The 19782-nt window shown below is 47.0% G+C and overlaps 1 protein-coding gene across 1 annotated transcript in view; it reads left to right on the top strand.

Annotated features, from left to right (window-relative positions):
- Nucleotides 1-18385, top strand: part of AGBL4 (AGBL carboxypeptidase 4) — a gene marked incomplete at both ends in the record, with an annotated part of 937634 nt that extends 919249 nt beyond the window's left edge. The window contains 2 exons of the mRNA XM_082766598.1: nt 6422-6518; nt 18262-18385. Coding sequence (XP_082622724.1) covers nt 6422-6518; nt 18262-18385 — 221 coding nt within the window. The remainder of the gene's footprint in view (nt 1-6421; nt 6519-18261) is intronic.
- Between the last annotated feature and the right edge of the window lie 1397 nt (nt 18386-19782).

Here is a 19782-nt window from a genome sequence, read left to right as displayed (position 1 = left end):
ATGTTTGTTTGAGGTCTGGATCCTCATAAATCACTTCCCGTACGGCTAATTCCCTCAGGTACTGGATTCCCTTCTCCATAGTGGTCCACTTGCCTGGTAGACATAAAATATCTTCCTTGAAGGGATACCTTTCCCTCACAGCTGAGAGGAGACGCCTCCAGAGGCTGGTGGGTCGTGCTCCATCTGCAATTGCTTTGTCAATGCCGGCGTCTCGAGCAAGGGATCCCAGCCGCTTGGCTTCCCTGCCGTCTAATTCCACACAATTGGCTCCAGAGTCCCAGCACCGGAGCAGCCAGGTGACAAGCTGCTCACCTATACAGCGACCAAAATCTTTTCGCACATCTCGTAGCTCGCGCTCGTTTAGGCTTCGGGTAGTTACTGTTGCTCTTTCGGCATCCTCATCTTCCTCCTCCTGAATCCTTGACGGCCCAGCGTCGTCATCATCTTCGTCATCTCTATACTTAGTTTTGGCAGAAGCCTTACCTGGATTGGCAGAAGACTCTCTGCGTTCTAAACGACTTGAATTTCTATACCATATTTTCACCTTCTCTACAGGGGCAGCTTGCACTGCTACTGCTCGTTTCTCTGACTTTGTTACAGGGTCTGCCACAGGGGTTGGAATGCCCTCTGCAGGGTCAACTTGCACTGCTACAGCTCGTTTCTCTGACACGGCCACAGGAGCTGGAGCGGCTACAGGAGCTGGAGCAGTTGCAGGAACCGGAGCTGTAGCGGCTACAGGAGCTGGAGTTGGAGCTGGAGCAGTTGCAGGAGCTGGGACTGGAGCAGCAGTAGGAGCTGGAGCTGGAGCGGCTTCAGGAGCTGGAGCTGGAGCGACTTCAGGAGCTGGGACTGGAGCAGTTGCAGGAACTGGGACTGGAGTAGCGGCCGGAGCTGGAACTGGAGCGACTGCAGGAACTGGGACTGGAGCAGCTGCAGGAGCTGGAGCTGGAGCGGCTTCAGGAGCTGGAGCTGGAGCAGCTTCAGGAGCTGGGACTGGAGCAGTTGCAGGAACTGGGACTGGAGTAGCGGCCGGAGCTGGAACTGGAGCGACTGCAGGAACTGGGACTGGGGCGGCTTCAGGAGCTGGGACTGGGGCGGCTTCAGGAACTGGGACTGGAGCGGCTGCAGGAGCTGGGACTGGAGCGGCTGCAGGAGCTGGGACTGGAGTGGCTGCAGGAGCTGGGACTGGAGCATCTGCAGAAGCTGGGACTGGAGCATCTGCAGAAGCTGGGACTGGAGCGGCTGCAGAGTCCACCGTAGGGGTCACAGTGGCCGTTGGATCTGTCACGGGACTTGGAGTGGCCGCAGGGTCTGTCACTAAGTTGATAGCAGTATCCATGGCAGCTCGATAGGCGTAAGCCAGGCCCCAGCATGTTACAATGATTTGTGTTACTTTGGAACTTCCCGAATCGCGACACCTTTTATTCAAGCATTCTGCCAGTTTTTGAGGATTTTGCACTTGTTCAGGGGTGAATTTCCAAAACACTGGGGGTGCCAACTGGTCTAGATGCCTGCCCATATCCTCCCATACTCCCTGCCACCCACAACTATACTGCCTCCGGGCAGATCTCCGGATGAGCTTCCTAAGTAGTTGTTTAACTTTAAGCAGAACCTGAAGTGCATTCAGGAGGCAGAACAACAGGACTATGCTGGTCTGAGTATCCCAAGGATATTCAATATCTTGGAGAGCTATTGTAATAAACTCGGAGGATAAGAGGGTGGTGAAGGAGGAAGGGAGAGTGATCAAGGAGGGTACAGGGGTGGTGAAGGAGAAAGGGAGAGTGATCAAGTAAGAAAAATTATCTTCCCCTTTCCCCTCCACAGATTGACTCCCTAATGAAAAAAGGCAACAGATACAATTGCTAATAGTTTCCAAAATACAGTTTCCAAAGTATAGAATCGAAGATGTTACTGAGTACAAATACCAGGTTAGAGTCATGGCCAGATATTTCATCATCTCATAAGCCACTGATACAACACACAGTACCATAATGGTCTGAAACCAGGGCCCGGAGAGGATAAACAACATGACAGAGAGCACATACGGAAAATAACGTGCTATAATACTCAATTTGGAAAACAGGCGCAGCACAGTTGAGATTAAAGCAATCAGCATTATGACAAGTGACTATTAAGCAGGTCTAATACTTATACCAATTTTAGTTTAACACACTCTGGTCAGATCTGCCGTTATCTCAACCTTTCGTGCCCCACGTTGGGCGCCAAAAAGACTGTCGTGGTTTAACCCGGCTGGCAGCTAAACACCACGCAGCCGTTCGCTCACCCTCCCCCCTCCCTCTCTGGGACGGGGGAGAGAAATGGAAAGTGAAGCCCGTGAGTTGAGATAAAGACAGTTTAATAAGACAGGAAAATAATAATAATAATAATAATAATGATGATACAATGGTGATAATACGAAAGTAATAATAGTATGTACAAACAAGTGATGCACAATGCAATTGCTCACCACCCGCTGACCGATGCCCAGCCTAACCCCGAGCAGTCCGGCCCCCTCCCCCCGGCTAGCCACCCCTATATATTGTTTAGCATGACGTCAGATGGTATGGAATACCCCTTTGGCTAGTTTGGGTCACCTGTCCTGGGTCTGTCCCCTCCCAGCTCTTACTGCACCCCCCAGCCTGCCCGTTGGCAGGACAGAGCAAAGGCTGAGATGTCCTTGGCTTAGTATAAGCACTGCTCTGCAACAATTAAAGCATCGGGGTGTTATCAGCACTCTTCTCATTCTAAGCCAAAACACAGCATTCCACCAGCTACTAGGAAGAAAATTAATTCTGTGCTAACTGAAACCAGGACACCTAGCATCTGCAAAATTTGGCAGCGTTGTGCATGAGCAGACTGTTCTGAAATCTCCCCAAAAGCGCTGATGCCATTCAAAGAGCTAATGCTGTTCTCACAGCATTTCCAGGAAGGAAACCAGCCATGGGGAAGCCGGTTTCCACTTCCAGGTAGAAATACAGAGCATGGTGAAACAACAAATAGATGGAGGAGGAAGGAAGAGGAGAGGGGAGGAAGTCATGGCAGCCTGTGGGGGTGGAGATTCACCCCGCTATTTCCACTGTGCCTCTCCCAGATGGATTTCTACTGCCTCATGGGATGTCCTGTGATGGGAATAGCTGGGCAATGGTCTTCTGTCAAATGTGGCTGAAGTTATGTAGAGCATTTCTGTGAGCAAAAGCACAGCATGAGTGGTTGCAGAAGAAAGATGATTAAAAAGCAAACCAGACCAACTACCCAGAAAAGGTGGGTTCTGGTTGTAGCTGCAGTTACTTATGTGCTTGTGATATTTAGCAAAGCAAAATGGAGTCTGGGTCTTCTGTGTATGTGAAATAAATGCAAATGTCATTGCTTTGATTTGTTTTTCTCTGTCACTTGTGCAGGCGCGTGCTGCCCGCACTGTCTGAGTGAGTCAGGCCATTTCTCGCCCAGGCTAGGCAGTCACAGGGAGAGGCTGTTATTGCTGTTTCTGTTTTTATGTATCAGGTGCCTGACTTCTGTGACAGAAACTGCTCATCCTTTGCGGAGGCGGCCGGCAGAGCGGTGGGGGTAGGATGGCTAGAGAGGCTAGTAATAGAACATGCACATTTTTTATCCCATGCTGCTTTGAATCTCTCTCCAGCAGCACTGACTGCGAGTTGTTCCCGTGTCGTGGCTTTGCAGTAGCCACATGTGGTGGCACAGGTTTGCGTGTGCAGTTTCACCCCAGGGTCTGTCTACTGGTGTGTCCATGCTCTGCAACATGCCTTTGCCTTTCCTCATAAACCTAGCAAACAGGAGGTCTGTGTGGGCTGCAGGACACGGTGAGAACTGAAGGAAATGGGGCTGGAGGGGCATTAGGGGCCCTTCTATACTTCCTTTCCCTAACTTCATGCAAAGCCAGTTAGACCTAAGTCCTTTTTATCTGCTATGGGTTTAACCTGTTCTTGAAGGCCTTAACTCTGGAGATTTCAAGATGTGCTTAGGCAGGTTATGCCAGTTGTTAACTGTCCTTGTCATTAAAAAGCTTTCCCCAGGATCTAATTTCAGGCATAGAACTGGGTTCCTCCAGGTCAGGGCTGAAGCAGAGTTGTAAGGCACCGTGGAGGGGCTCATGTAGCCACTTCCTGAGCTGCACCCACTGTCATCCCAGGGCTTCGTCCCCCAGGACAGCAGGTCAGGCATTTCCCACCATGTGAACAAACGTGATGTAGGGAGACAGAGAAAAGGGCAGCAGGGCCAGTTCTGGCAGATGAGCCTTCTGAGAGTGGCACCGACAAAATGTCCTAGAGACTTGACTGAGTCCAATTACCACTTTGTGTCTTTAAAGTGCCGAGTAAATGAAAGAAACTACAAGATCAAGCCATGTTAGTCTTCTCAATCCCTTAAATGTTTGACAGCCCTCTCCCCTTCTTTCTGGCTTTCTCAAACGACTTTGAACTCTTAACCTTTGCTGCTGCTTTGAGCTCACAGCTGCAGAAACCAAACTACCCCCAGCCATCCCCAAATTCCTGTAACAATCACAAAACACTTTCAAAGCGATGGTGCCCTCCCTGGAACCGATAAACTTGAAGCTGTCTCCAACTTTCTAAACTTTTGTGAGCGTACAGTTATCCTCATCTGTTGGTGCTGGCAGGCTGCTGCTCTCTGGGTGCTGCAGCAGCCGGTGCCGTTTCACACAACCCCTTGTCCCTGTCCATGCAGACAACAGCCATGAACACCAGTTGTTTAGGCTGTGCTGCGCCACTGGGCAGAGGAATATAGATGCCCGCAGCACTCATGGTATTAGGATGGCAATTAATGTACCCAGGAAGACCCTGAAACAGAAGGGATGGATCCATATATCCATCCCCAGGTATGGCAATGGAAACTAGAGAAGTGGGACTGGATCACTGGGGAGAAAATCGGTGTCAGGAGTCATCCTCAACCTCTTTATCAGGGCTTGACTGCAGCACCAGCAGAGCTGGTGGCTGGCTAATAGTCTTTGGTTGCAGAGGTAGAACTAGAGACTGAGTCATGTCAGTTCGACCTCCCCTACAAATAAATAAATAAATGATAAAGAGATTTCACAGTGATGCCTGAACCTGATGTCTCATGCTCACTTGTTTTGATGTGTCTAATGTAAGTGGGCGGGTAATAAAAGCTTCATTTAGAAGCTAGCATCTTCACAGGCGCTGCTGGAAGCCCCTGGGATGCTGCACTTCTGGAATTTTCCTCTAATGGAAACATCAGCAGATAACTATTGATGAAACAGAACATGCATACATGCACACAAAACAACCCAGCAACGGTTTATTTCCTTGGACTGCTCAGTGTCTGATCCAGAGGCGTATTTAGATTCCCCAGGTTACGTACCCTCCTCAGCTTCTGCATCAACAACCCTGAAATAGCTGTTTGGGGCAGCATCAGGGTAAAAAAAAAAAAATGTCTGTGTAGGCATCAGTTCAAAATAAGCAATGGAGGGAGTCCTCAGCCCCCACAATACAGCTGTGGATAATGGCATCCATTGCATTTCTTCCAGTTGCTCATCACCCTGTAGAGGATAAGCGGGTGATACTCTGTAACGGGTAGGTCTAGCGCTGATGTTTCACATGCAGAGGAGGTTTGCCCCATAGATATATTGGCTAGCAAATTATTTTTCAATTCAAACATGAATTATTGAGCTTCTTTTTAGGCAAACGAGTCTTCAGGAGGTTCAGGTGCCTGCAAGGTCTCTGCAGCAGTTTTTATGGGTAGCATCAATGTGGTGTTGGGTTTGGGTTAGACAAAGCTGAAATCATGGCTAGTGAGGTGGGAAGAGCTCCCGGTGTTACTGCCGACCTCCTCAAGGTAATGTATAGCTCTCCAAGGCATCCTTCCATTTCAGTGATAAAACACCATTTTAGGTCCTGAATGTACCACAACTAAAGTAGAGTGGATTCTCCTAGGACAGTGTGGGAGGTCTCTGCTCAAGGTGGAGGGCTACAGCTTTAATCCCAGTGTTGAATTTGTGTACTGGTCCATGGCTGGTTCATACCACGACATCGTTGACCTTGTTTCCTAGATACAAGCACAGAAATACTGCCTGTATCCAGACATTTTTAGATATTTATTTTCCCTGAACACTGAAATTGGAATGCTCCTTGGTCTTGTCTATTACCTCACGAATGCCACAGGGATCTGCAGCCAGGCACTGGGAGAAAGGGAGATTGCTTCCTCTTGTCTGTGGTTTTATATAGCATCTGCCTCTGAAAACAAGAAGCAAACAAGATGACCCTCACTTTATCTGCTTATGTAAGTCATTTTGCCTGAGGTCTGAGCACTGTGGGATGGCTAATGTAAAACTTGCTCATGCGTCAAATAGCAGTAATTTACCTCTAGACTCTGCTTTTTTATTATTATTATTTTTAATTATTTCCAGAAATGCTCCTTAATTAAAAACTTACAGATATGAAGCTTGGAAGGAATGTGGCTAGGACGTTCTTGGACTACTACAGACTGAACTCCTTGGTGGAAAGACCGCTAGCACCTACTCCTAAAACTCGGTAGGTCAAAAAGCAATTTCTCTTGCTTTAGTGGGGCTGCTTTTTTAATACCTTTCATGACTAAACTTCAGTGCTGCTGCATTATGGCTTTATAATAAGTGTGCCAGTCTAACTGTGCTTATTTTATTGAAATTCCATTCGGAAATAAAGCATTTATGATCAGGAAAGATACCTGGTTTATGCCTGAAAAAAATATTCAGGGGATTTTGGAGATATCAATATCTTTCCTGAATTCTGTCTGCTACACACCAATCTCACACCAGTATCTTTAATGGACTTACCCTTCATTTATCTCCCAACAGTGAGAGGAGAATCAGACTTGCTTTATTTTGAAAAGTTTTAATTCTGGAAGTGAAAACTTTTCAGTGTTTCAGGAAACTACTGGCAAGCCTGCACTGAAGGCAGTGCTCTTCACTTTGCCTTGGACCTGCTGCAGTGTTGGCAGCTGGATGGCAGTTTCCTTCTGCTGGTGTGACCAGGACCCTTTGCCTCAAGTTTCCCCCTCACCAGTCCTTAATCCAGCTTTACAGACAGTTTAGTGGCTGTTTGTCCAAAAGTAAGTCCTTTTTGGACCTGAAGTAAGGCTACCAGTGAGCGATGCACAAAGGTGTGAAGAAAGGGCTTGAAATGCACTGCCCTGCAGTGCTGCTGGTCTTCATTATGGTGTTCTTTCAGCATCTTACCTTGTGTAAGGAGCGGGGGTAAAACTACTAAAAGTGTTGGTTGAGAACTACCATTATTTGAACAGATAAAGCGTCATAAGAACATGGAGAAAGGAGCAAAGAACCAAAGCTCCTATTTCATGGGAAACACCATATTCAGAATTTGTCTCTGTTCTGAGAACAGAGCAGTTACACCTGCAGTATCAAGATTTCCAGCTAAATGCATTTGGATCAATTGGAATGTTTCCCTTGGATTTCAGCTCTTAACAGCATAGCCAGATATAATTTATACTTTACAATGGAAAATCCAGTTCCAAATTGAATTGTTCCTCTTCACCAAGGAATGCAGATGAGCCTTGAAATTCACTTTCTTCTTTTCTCTTCTTTTTTCCCCTTAAGAAAGTAGCTGTGGGAGCAGTTGCTTGTTTACAAAGGAATACTTTCCTACTGAAGATTTTCCATTGATGCCTAAGATGGATGTTACAAATATCAGCCCAGGCCATAAAGCAATTGCTGGAGTACCCTTCGTCAGCCTTTAAAAATCCTTTCGGTGCAGCCATTCTGGCAGTTCCTTATATATGTGGTCAGAGCCAGCCTGACTGCATTAGGTGTTTAAACACCCTACTTTGGGTCCATCTCCCTTTCTCTGTTCGTGATCTTGACACAACAGTTTAGGCTGGCTCAAGGAGGATTGTCAGCGCTGCAGCTCTGAATGCTCTTATCTGCAGAGACCTGCAGGGTTAGCAGAGAAAAGCATCCAGCATCTTCCTTTCCTCCGGAAATTGAATGTATCATTTCTTTCAGACTCCCAGGGGCCACAGCCTCCAAGGCTAAAAACCCATGACTATTACTGAACCTAATTACCACCTGACAGCAAAGTGCTTTTCTGTAGCATCATTCAGTTACCTCATCAAAAGGAATGTTTGTTTGCTTTCTTCATTTTAAATTAAAGAACCACTGACAGTGGTAACTGAAGCATTTTAATCTCATCAAATATCCATGTCCATCTCTATAGAGACAGCCACGCCAGCAGGGAAAGATACACATCTATAATCAGGTTGAACAGAGCAAATTTCTCTCCTTCCCCCACCAGAATCTAATGGGGTGAGGGATCTTTTGTTTGGGGAGTGCTACCTCACAGTAAAATCCTAAATACAGTAAATGTTCAGCCCAGAGCCAACAGATGTTTAAGGAATAGATCTTTAAAGATTCATGTTGTTAATTTCCTCATCGCTTTCAAATACTGGCTTTTCCCTGTAAGAGACAAATGCCTTCTATTTGTATCCTGGGTTTTGTCACCTGACATTTGATCAGAGCCTGTATATATATAAAATGTACATCAATGAAATGAAATTTTCCTTTGAAGCTATCATGTTAACTGCAAACCTGTCCAAAAGAAAATCTTGCAAACTGCTGGGGAAGAGGAGGGAGATGACTGTGGCTTTAAATATGTCTTGGCTGGGCAGTGGCACTAGGAAGGGATTGGAATATGGAAACTGATACTAAATATCTGTGTAATCAGGACTAATTATATGGTATGGTTATTAGCTTGAAACAGGACATGTTGTGCCCACAGATTATGAAAATATATTAAAACATTACCAGATTCCACATACTCATTGAAAGGAAGGAGCAGAGTTAATAAACATGTAAGGGACAACTAATTGGCTGCTTTGTCCCAGCCTACTACAGGCAGAATGATTTCTGTTTGAGGGAATTAGTGCAGCCAAAATGTGTGATAACGATAGCCCTGGAAATAACAACAACCTGAAATGCTTCCAGAGCATATCTGACTGAAGGATCTTAAAGAGGGAAGTGTGTATGTTGGTGTCATCACAGAAGGAAACTCAGGCATAGAAAGCAAGAGATGGTCCTGAAAATTGCCGGAAATATTTCTAGTGCTCGGATTCAGGCACCTTTTCATAAAGTTTAGACCTCTCAGGCTCTCTGACAACAGCCATCGTGGAGCATAGAGAACACGGGCAGTTTATGCTGGCCACGGCCTGCCTTAGTGGTTTCTGCTCCCTCTGCAACCAAGGGAACATCTGGGTAAGCCTCAAGTCCCCAAGTAGCTCAGAGCCCTGAGGAGACTTCTGGGCTCTACGCTGACTCCGTAGAGAGCCAAACACCAAAATGAAATGCTTAAAGGGCATTTTATCACCAATTACTTCTCAGACAATCTTTTCTGTCTGTTCCACCCCCACCCTGCCCACAGCTATCCTGCCATGCGGCCTCCCTCCCACCACAGTCCATCCAGCCTCTCCCAGGACCCTTCTTGCTGAGTTTCCTCTAGCCTTCCCTCAGCTTCCCCAGGAGCCTGGTGGCCACATGGGTTTTCCCATGGCCTGCAAAACCCTGTGATCCTAAACGAATGCCCAGTTCAGGAAGATAAGGTCCGTTGTTATCAGCATGCTAAGCCACTATTTTCCTGAAGGTGATGTGTCTGCTGCAAGATCGGAAAGCATCGATGACTCAGCTAGGAAGGGCAGAAAGGTTAGAATATTTTCATGTGTGAGCTAATGAATTAAAAGCCTTGCTGAAACTGCTGAATGTTTTCTAGAGTGATAAGCCTTCAGAGAGGCTCAGGAAAGTCCACCCAGCGCACAAAGACATCTCCCCAAGGTTGGGTTAAGTGGGCACAGAGCAGGAGAGCACAATGCCGACAGGGGCTGCCAGGTGGCAATGAAAGTCCATGCCCTTCCTCTCCTCTTGTTATAATGTTTTCTTTATGCTGCTCAGTAGCCAGCAAATTCTGCTCCCTCTGCACTCACTGGGAAGCATCTGACTGGGCCTCCCTTTGATGCCATCAGTGGCACAGGCAGCTCTTTCTCTTGCTGAGTCTGTCCTGCACACACCTCTCTACTTGTGCCCAGGTAAAGGTTAACATTGCTTGGTTTGGAAGCAAAAAAACGTCCTCCACTGTAGTCTGGTAAAAGACAAAAAAAATTGTATGAGATAAAGAAAAAGCAGAGTACAGCTGCTAAAGTAGGAAAACAGAAATTTTGCAATGCAAAAATTTGCAAATGCAAGTCACCTTGCACACTGCCTGAAGCCTTTGCCCACACCAGCATCGCTCTGTTCTTTCACTCCTGGCTCATTGACTGTGCAGCAGAGCCGTGCTCCAGCGCAGCGTCAGCAGAGTTCCTCTTGCCTTTCTAACCAACTTTTTTTTTTTTCTTTTCTTTTCCCTTAGAGCTGCCAGCTCCATATTTCTGGTTTTCTGGGCAACTGGAGTCCAAATTATAGAAACACTGAGTGCTTACAGCTCTGACTGAGGTTATGGGAGCTGGGCTTTGAACAGACATCATGTCAGTACCCTGAAAAACCTCACCTTGCCAGCAGAATATTCTGCAACTCATTTCTGCACTGGGTTTTCCTTTAGGGGTGTAGGAAAAGAAATTCCTTCCTACATGGGAAACTTTCAATTGCTGCACTGATACACATGTAAGAAAAGTTCAGGAGAAGATTAATAATTCTAAGAGCAGGCATTTGATGGCATGCAGCAAATAATGCCTGGGGCAGCGCACTGAACAAAAAAAGGACAGAACAAAATATTGACCGGCCCTTCATTAATTGCTGCCTGTCCGTCGTGCCCTGAATGAAGCAGCAGTCTTGTTGAGGAAAAAGTAGGCTGTGATGAGGTAATTAAAGACTGTATCAGAAGGCATATCCACCAGGAGGTTGAATTAAAATTGCTCTGACAGCCTTTATTCTGGCAATTCCTCCTCTTGCTGCTTGACTTTGCAGCTTTAATGATGATGTATGAGTTCACAGCTGCGTACCCACCTGGATAGAGAGGCCCACGGGGCTGCCCTGTCATCCTCAGAGGTGATGGGAACCATCATCTGCACCACGTCGGGTGGAGATGGGGAACATCTTCCCATGGACAGGCACAGTCTGACAAGGAGGTGCTTCTGCTGGGATAACTCAGTCTTTCATGTTTTCAGCCCCGTCTGACACAAAGGAGATGTTTCCAGGGGTTGTGTGGTCTTGCAGGCTCAGGCTGATGCCATCCCAGGGATTTTCTGCTTTGTGGCACATGCTGCATGGGGTTCCTTCTGTCCCACTGGGTCTGGGATGTTCTTCCCAGTCCCCCCCTTGCTGTCTTTCAGAAAAAAAAAAAAAATCCTCTCTATGCTTTAAAGACATGCCTTCAGGATTTTTGAGGTTTTACTTGCATCTGTCGGTGCTTTCTTTGACCTGGCCACGTCTGAGATGAGATCTGGGAGTGAAGCCACCTGCCTGCTTTATGTAGATGGCTGCTTCTTGTCATTCTCTAGGGACTCTGTTCACTGTCATCCCCAGCTCATTTCCTCCAAACTTAAACTGCTATCTTGTCATCTTTTCCCCCAACATTTTGAGTGAGAAAGCAGTCTTATAAATATATTGGGAAAAAAAAAAAAAAAGTGGAGATCCTAGCAAGAATTACGAGTTTTGTCAGGGTAATAGTGATCTAGAACAAATTTGATCTCTGTGCAACTGAGATCCACAATACTCCTGAGCTTCCAGGGCACAGTAGTGTTGCAATTCTGTGGAAGTGGGAAAAAAGAAAATCAGGCACCTTTTCCTTTTGCTTCTCTCATACTGAAGATGTGGCTGGCCATCTTTGAGGCGTTCATCTCTTGGGCTCAGGTGACAGGGCATGGGCATGTGTTAGTATAGGAAAGTAGGCTTCCCAGCCCTGTTAGTAAGCAGGGATGAATGAAACGTCTGTGTGGGACACCCAGACTACATGTGCTCCGACACATGGGTAAGGAGGCAGCTCAGCCTTCAGCTGCACGTTTCAGCCACTACTGCTGAGAGCAAGTTTGGTGTCTCCTATTTTATTTTATTTTATTTTATTTTATTTTATTTTATTTTATTTTATTTTATTTTATTTTATTTTATTTTATTTTATTTTATTTTATTTTATTTTATTTTATTTTATTTTATTTTATTTTATTTTATTTCAAAATAAAACTGACTTGGGTCTTCAAAGAGAAGTTCCCCAGAGCAATCCTGAAGACATTAGCAGGTCTGGCCATTTCTCTTGCCCACGGAGGATGCACACAGGCTCTTCACCTCCCCGGGCTACTTGTATCAGCACTTCACCCTACTACAGCCTGAGGGTGTACGCTATTGGCAGCACCTCTTGAATTGTGCAGGCACAGCAAAGTAAATGGTTTATTACCCTTCCTCCAGTGCTGTTCCAGAGGAAGATCAGCAAAACCACTTATAATTTGTAAAGAAAGGAGGAAATGAAGTGAGGGTAGGAAAAAAGTCAGCTGAAAAACCCTCCATCACCAGCCTGGCTCCAAGGGAGGACTGCAACCTGTCTTGGGGATTTTACCAGTTCATGGTCAATGGGTGCCCTATAGCACTGTCCCTTTTGTATGGAGAAGTAGACAAGTGGCACCAGACTGAATTTAAGAGCCTTCCCTGTGTCACTGTCAGGGCTGTTTGGGCCTGCAATGATGCATGATCCTACCAGCTAGCACAGAAACGCTGCCAAAGCCTGCAGACTGTCTTACCTGGCTCCCTTCGTGTTCAAACAGTGCAAATCTCATATGAGTGTCTAAAAAAAGCCCTGCTTTTTTATCCTCCCACGTTGGCTGGTGCACCTTTACAAGGAAAAAAAAAAAAAAGAAGCAAAGCAAAAAAAAAAAAAAAAAAAAAAAAAGCAAATAAAACTGCTGAGGAGTCAAACAATTTCAATCTGATTTCCAGGGCTGTAAATGGCATTAGTAACGGGAACACTACTATGGTTTAAAGGCAAATTATATGTTTTGCCTCAAAAATTAATTTTTGTTTTTTCCCCCTTCTCTATTGGTAATTATAATCTGTCAGCTCACTCCCACGCACGTCTGCACGTTTTATGCAACTCTTGATACTTGTGGCTGTCATTACAGAAAGCCTTTCAGGTTTTAAACTGTGACACATTTGCGTGGGTTCAATGAAAAGGATCCGTTTGCAGAGTTTGGGGAGATCTGCAGCGCTTGGCCAGCTTCCAGCAGAGGGCTCACCAAAACACCCCATTACAACAATTACCTTGTCAAGCACTTAGGGACCGGAGCACTGGCTGGAAGGATTTCACCCTGGATTTAAGCACAGGCAGTCTAAAGCACATGCAAACAGCCAAATACACTTCGGGCTTGGTTATGCTTTCAAACCATCCCTGAACAAAGGATGTGTAAAAACACACGCCTTCAAGACTGGCCTGGGGAGCCAGCATGCTTGCCCAGCAGGGGAAAATAATCTGCATTACTGCATGAGGTAGACTGGGTCCATGTTAACAATCCCTTTCAAAATGAAGGTGCTGTCAGCTTGTTTAATTCAATTTTCTCTACCTTAATTTACTTTTGGAAATGAGCTAAATGAATGAATTGAATTATGGCTACTTTAACTCTGGAGGAGCATATCCACATAGGAGCTTACTGTGGTTTCACTAATCAGCTTTACGTTTACACCCTAAATGTATTTGGATTAGCTCTCCTGGGTATCCTCATGTAGATATGCCTAGACGCACCCACCTGCTTTTCTCTTTCTTCCTTGGGCTTGCAGCTCTGAGGAAGCCAGGGCTCAGTAAGCAGATTTACAGCATGTGTGTTATTTCAAGCCTCACCCCTGTGTGGACTCTCCCTGTTTCCAAAGAGCGGGGCAGTGCACTCCACTTCAAAAGCACGGAGAGCTGCTACATGTTGGATGGGTTGACTTGGGTAATGTCTGGTGTACATAGCATATTAATTCCAATGTCATATGTCTGATTTGATCTCAAAGGACGGTCATTTTCTGCTAGCATCTCATCAGGTGAATGCAATGCATTATTCTCCTTAGAATATAGAAGGACTGGGGACAAGATGAAACCTCTTCTCATCCTCTTTACAGCTTTCTGCTCCAGGGTCAGTAAAGATACACAACTATGGCTGGGTCCGAGCCATGTGCGGTGCTTCTAATTGTGACTACTTCTCCTTCCCCTGTGTGAAAATGTGGTCCCAGTTACAGGCGAATCATTCCTGCTTCCACACAGTGTCCTTGAGAGGAAGGTGTGCCTCGCTGTGGTGAGCTGGGGAGGGAGGGCAGGAACAGAGGGATGGAGGACAAGTAGCAGGATCCCCTCAGTGGCATGGGGAGAGACACCTGCAAACTCTCCTGAGGAGCAGGCTCAAATACGACGCCTTCTCTATAAGCAGCGTGGAGCAATCCTTGCATTCAGAAAAGTATGGACCCAGTGAGACTGCCAGGTAGCTTTGGGATTCCCCATGCACCAAGCCAGTGGGCTTTGCATGGCCCAGAAATCATAATCTGCTGTATGGGTGGCCATCTGGCAAACATGTATCTGTGCTTGCTTTCTGGAAATAGGCACTGGTGATTGCTCAAAGAAAAAAAAAACTCAAGCCTGCGGTAATGGCTGAGGATTTCTGACCTTTGCTCTAACATTGTAAATTTGTTTTTATAGCTTCTAATTGGCCTTGCTTTGGAGCACGCACATTATCTAACTGCCAGGGTACTGGCTGTCATTATCTGCTGGGCCATTTGATTTGTGTTTTTTACGTTTGAAACTTGTCAGACAATCCCAGAAAATACTGCGCTCTCCTTGCAGTGTCAAATACCGGCCCGGTTAATTGTGCATCCCTGAGAGCGAAGCGTTTGAAGTAATCAGGCATTGATTGTTTAGCTGAGATGGCTGCCCATCTGCAACGGAACCGCCGCTCCTCCGGATGGAGGGGAACGTGTAAAAATTAGATCAGCAGATACATGACAGCAACCAGATTTCTTGGTTTCAGGGATCAGAGGTTAGCCATTTCCCAGCCCTGATGATTCATTTTTGATCCCACTCACGTGGCTCAAATAACCTCGTTTTCTCCTCCCTTTGCAGTTTAAGCACAGTCTTCTTCTGTTTTGGCCCCCTTTAATATGCTAGCTGCTAAGTCCCTAATTAAAATCTGTCGTTCCCCACCTCAACATGCTTTACCAGGTTGGAACTAAAGTCAAGAAACGTGTGTGTGAAAGAGCTCAAAATGCCAGAAGGGCACAAGTGTGCTTGGGGGCTGTGAGAGTCCTCACCTGCTCCAGGGCAGTGGCTTCGTAAACCTCAGCTCATCTAAAACATCAGCCTGGTTTGTCAGCCTGCTGATTCATTGTAAAACCTATAAGGTTTAAGTATTCCTAGCAATTAAAAATGCTGATAAAATTGTTTTAGAGGTGAACATGGGAAGTGTATTTGGTGTAAACATTTTTGGGGCTTGACTTGATGGGCTGAGGAGCTAAAGCAAGCAACATCCCCATTTTGCAGAATGTGGAGAAGAAGAAAAAAAAAAAAAAAAAAGCATCAGTGGAAACACCAACATGCTAGGCCTCAATATGAGCTATGCTTCTGCTGTATTTAGAGAGAAGCAATTTTGCTGTTGAAATCAGAGGTTGGCATTTTTTCCCATGGGTTCTGTAACTCAAAATTATGTTGAGATCAAGCACGTAGTGGGTTTTTTTTTTAGCAGTAAAGGTGAATGTATTCAGATTATTCAAGTGGTGATTTTTTGGATGTACAATTAGTTGACTGTGAGATGTGGTATAAATTTGGTATTGTAATTGCTATGCCTCTGAGATTTCAATTTGCAAAACAGTTTGCATGGCTGCAAGATTAACTGTTGTATGTGCGATGAGCTCGCAGCAGAGCTGCGATCTGATCATGACTGTCTGTCAATTGGCTGTGCATCCAAAAATCACTGCCACGAGAACCTGGTGTGAACAGGGTGCTTGACACTCATGATGCTTCCATTCAGTGAATGCTTGGATGTCTGCTAAAAAAGGACAGTGTCTAAAAATCCCACCTGTAAGTGCCGCTGGTTAACTAAGGTTTGCTTTTTTGGTGTTACCTGGATGATGAAAAAGGAGGTATACGACCCATTTTTCTCCTCTTTGCATGTTTTTATGTTGCTTCTTCTCTTGCAGAGAAGAGACGGGTTGGGTTGCCTTTCTGGGAAGGAGGTTCAGCAGTGATGCTCTCGTGCTCTGGCCAAGTGGGCGCAGGGAAATCAGTGCCTCTGTAGGGGTGAGCCCTGCCCAGACGGTGCTTCTCCTCCATGGGGCACGGGCAGGCTGTCAGCAGTGACAGGGGCAGCCCCAGGGCAGGGGATGGGCTGACAGACGTGCCTCCCTATGTTCTGCAGGATTCTCTGTTTGGTCCACAGCTGCTGCCGCTTTTGGGTCTCCAGCATCATCTAGGAATCTGTCAATGTAATTATACACAGCACCAGAGAAAACGCTTGTTCTCACTTCTCTGTGCCTCTCAGGTCTCCCTCCCAGGGTCCTAATTTATTTATTTTTGTCTCAGTGTTTATCTCTTCAAAATACCACTGTGCCGTAGGTTGGTGATCAAGCTGTGGAGATGCAGCGGATGCTGAACTGGTGGCAGCTGTGACAGCAGGGGGGAGGGGAGGGCTGGTGGAGCAAAGCCCCCTTAGCCTTGTGCCCCATCGGTCCCTATATTATTACAATTCTTTTCAAATGCATTTTTAAACCTCTTACTGCAGATAAAAGCAGAAGCACAGACAAACACATCTGCGTGGGGGGAAGGCAGGCAGCAATATGTCGCAGTGGCAGGAAGGTTCAGAGGCGCCCAGTTCCTCGAGTGATTTGGGGTGGAGAGATCGGGGAACCTGGTTTCCATCATAGCTCTCTTCACTGAAGCGTTTCTGCTTCCGTGCTGGTTTGTACAACACCGAGCACCAGCCGGGTTTGGGGCTCCAGCTGCTGCGGCAGGCTCAGATTAGGAGGTTAGGAGGGAGTCTCTCCTCCGAGTTAGGAGGGATGTCTCCTCTCCACTTGCCTCCTGCCATAGCAGCAGGGGTGAATGAACAAAACCAGCAGCATTGGGGGCCGCTGGCAGGGCCAGGAGCTGCTTCTTGGCTCCTGCGCCCAGCTCAGAGGCACCTTTGCAGCTCCGGTGTGACCTGACAGTGCTGCAAGGCAAAGGGCCTTAGCAGTTAGATGGACAGACAGACAGACAGACAGGCTGAGGCTGCCCACTTGTCTGTGCCTGTCATTGCTGCGAAACACAACTGGCAGGAGCCGGAGGGTGGCGAGAGAGCTGGGATGTGATACGGAGGATTTTAATTAAGGCCTTTAAGCAACGAGGCTATGTAAGTAAACAGAATAGAAATGCTACAGAATTAATGGATAATAAAGGCTAGAGATTTCCTTAGAGTAGCAAACATCCAGTGTGCACGCTGTAAACACACCCCAGCAGCACTTTGTCTGGGAAACCCGCAGTGATTGTTTCAGGAGCCAAGGCTGCACGGAGAAGGTGTCTGCTGCCCCAGACAAGCTGCGGGAAGCCACGGAGCTGTGCTGAGCTCAGTCCTCAGCCCCAGAACTCCTGGGGCAGTGCTGCAAAAGTATTTTGTATTTCGTGTAACTCTGCCCCTCAGAGGTCAGCAGTTAACCCCCAGTGCTCTGCTCGGACAGCAGCCCACCAGGGGCTGGAAGTGCCAGGCCCCAGACAACAGCGATGGCTGCAGATTTCAATTACCTTAAGATATTAGGATTTAATGGGCATGGTGAAACAGCCAGGCTCTTTGAGTACACTGGTTTGGATGGGTGCTCCCCAGCCATGTGGCAGGAGTCTGGGGACGTCAGGGGCTGTGAGCTGCCCTGGCAGTGGGGGCAGCGCAGAGGCAAGCACACCTGGGAACCCAGCTGTCCTGTTAATGGTATCTGCCCCAGGAGGAAGTGTTCACACTGATACAAGGGGTGTTACTTGGGGGAAATTATGTGAAATGTTTCAGGAGTGTGGGGGCTGCAGTGAGCTGTAGGAGCTTTAGCCTAAAGGGAAGCAGTGGGGCCCATCTCTTGGAGAGCTCAGAGCTGGTGCAAAGCCCTTGAAGTCTCCTGGAAGGACTAACCCTGCTCTGGCCAAAGGGACGTGGGCCCAGCTGGTCTTTAACCACCTCCAATTTCTCTTGAGTTGCCAAAGCCTTGTTGCAGACATGCTTCCCTGTGAGATTTACACATGGCAGCTCCTCGGAGCTCAGCCCATGTGCGGCTAAACTGCCGCGGGAGCAGCACAGCGTCTCACAACATCTCTCTTTCTCTTCCTTTGGCAGGAAAGAAAAGGAGCCACTTTTTAAAGGCGCTACTCCGCAGGGTCAAGGGACTGGCCATGTCGGCAGCAAGCTGGAGAAGAGGAACCAGACACATCCAAAGGACCAGTCTCTCCCCACACAATGAGAGGGGAGAAGAAGAAAGAGAGGAGAAGAGGGCTGGTCTGTGGGGCAAGGAGGAGGAGTGTGGCTGGGGCTGGAACTGCTAATGTTTCTCTTTTTTTTTTCCCCAGATAAGTATTTCTAAGATAACAAATAGTCCAAGGGGGAAAGAGGGAGAGGGAAATTAGCTAGAAATTTTACCATTGATTCTTTTTTATTTATAGATGGTAAATCAATTTCAGACTTTTTTTTTCCCCCTCATCTCTGGGAAAATAAAGAGTGACCCGATAGATTTAGAGAAATCATTTGCAGTGGCTGAAAAGCTATTTGTTACAATGAGAAAGCCTCCCCTTCCTCCACCAGCCTCTCCTGCTCTCTTTAAAGGGGTAATCCATACGATGAGCAAATGAGGGAGTCCTGGCTCCCCTGCTGCCCCGTGTGATGTCTCCTCTTTTACTGTCAGGCTCAGACGCTTTTATGCCAATTGCATGCAGTAGCCCAGTTAGCTTGCATTAAGAGAGCCTGATAAATAGCTTCTGGGAGTCAGGCAGGCGCTCCTCGATGTGCCGTTTATCATCCGCTGCATGGCTAGGTTTTTTGCTCTTCTATCAGATCATTTGAGGGAAGTGGTCATATGAGAAATGTTCCTGATGTCACCTGTCAGGCTGCAGGCATGAAACTCACTGCAAGACCCGTCTGACAGGCAGAAGCCATGGTCCTCCAGCAATAACTGGTCAGGGTCTAGAAGGACTGGACTTCCCAAAAGATTTATGACTGAGACGGTGTCAGCTAGGGGTAGTGCTGAAAGGGATGAACCAATGATGTTGTGCTGCTGTTGTAAATCTCAGGTGGAACGTCACAATCATCCCATTGCATGGACAGCAAGTGCTATGTCTGCTTGAAGCCACTGTCATCGGGCAGCCTTGTCTCCTGTCTTGTGTGACTTACTGGAAACATTTGTCAATGATGTGGATTTGAAGTGCAATGCCAGTGGTTCTCAGACTGGAGAGTAAAAGAGGGTGTCTGGGAGGGGGGTTGGAAGTACCTCTCAGGATTGAGAAGGGACGGTGGACTTAGTGATGGTTTGGAGAGGAGAAGATGCTGAGACCCAGTGGCTAGGAAGGGAAAAGATGAGCCAGGCTGGGGTTGGAGAGGGATGCATGAAAGACCGAATGAGCTCTCCTTTGTGTGGGATGCTTTGGGGTGCTTTTGTGTGGGGTGGCCTTGAAGAAGTAGCAGCCCCAGACATTACTTTCTCTAGTGAAAGACCAAGGTTGGTTACTCCTCTTCTCTTTCCCAGGACTTGAGCTTTATTATTGAGGAGCAGAGGCAGACTCAGCCAGGCCCTCACCTTGCAGATATTACAAAGAGCTACCTGAGAGCAGCCTGGGTTGCATACATGCAGCCAGGAAGCCAGTAGGC

Source organism: Aythya marila, assembly GCF_965140915.1.
Source record: "Aythya marila genome assembly, chromosome: 8".
Lineage (NCBI taxonomy): Eukaryota > Metazoa > Chordata > Aves > Anseriformes > Anatidae > Aythya > Aythya marila.
The sequence above is the reverse complement of the archived record's forward strand: the minus strand, read 5'-3'. Positions and strand labels throughout refer to the sequence as shown.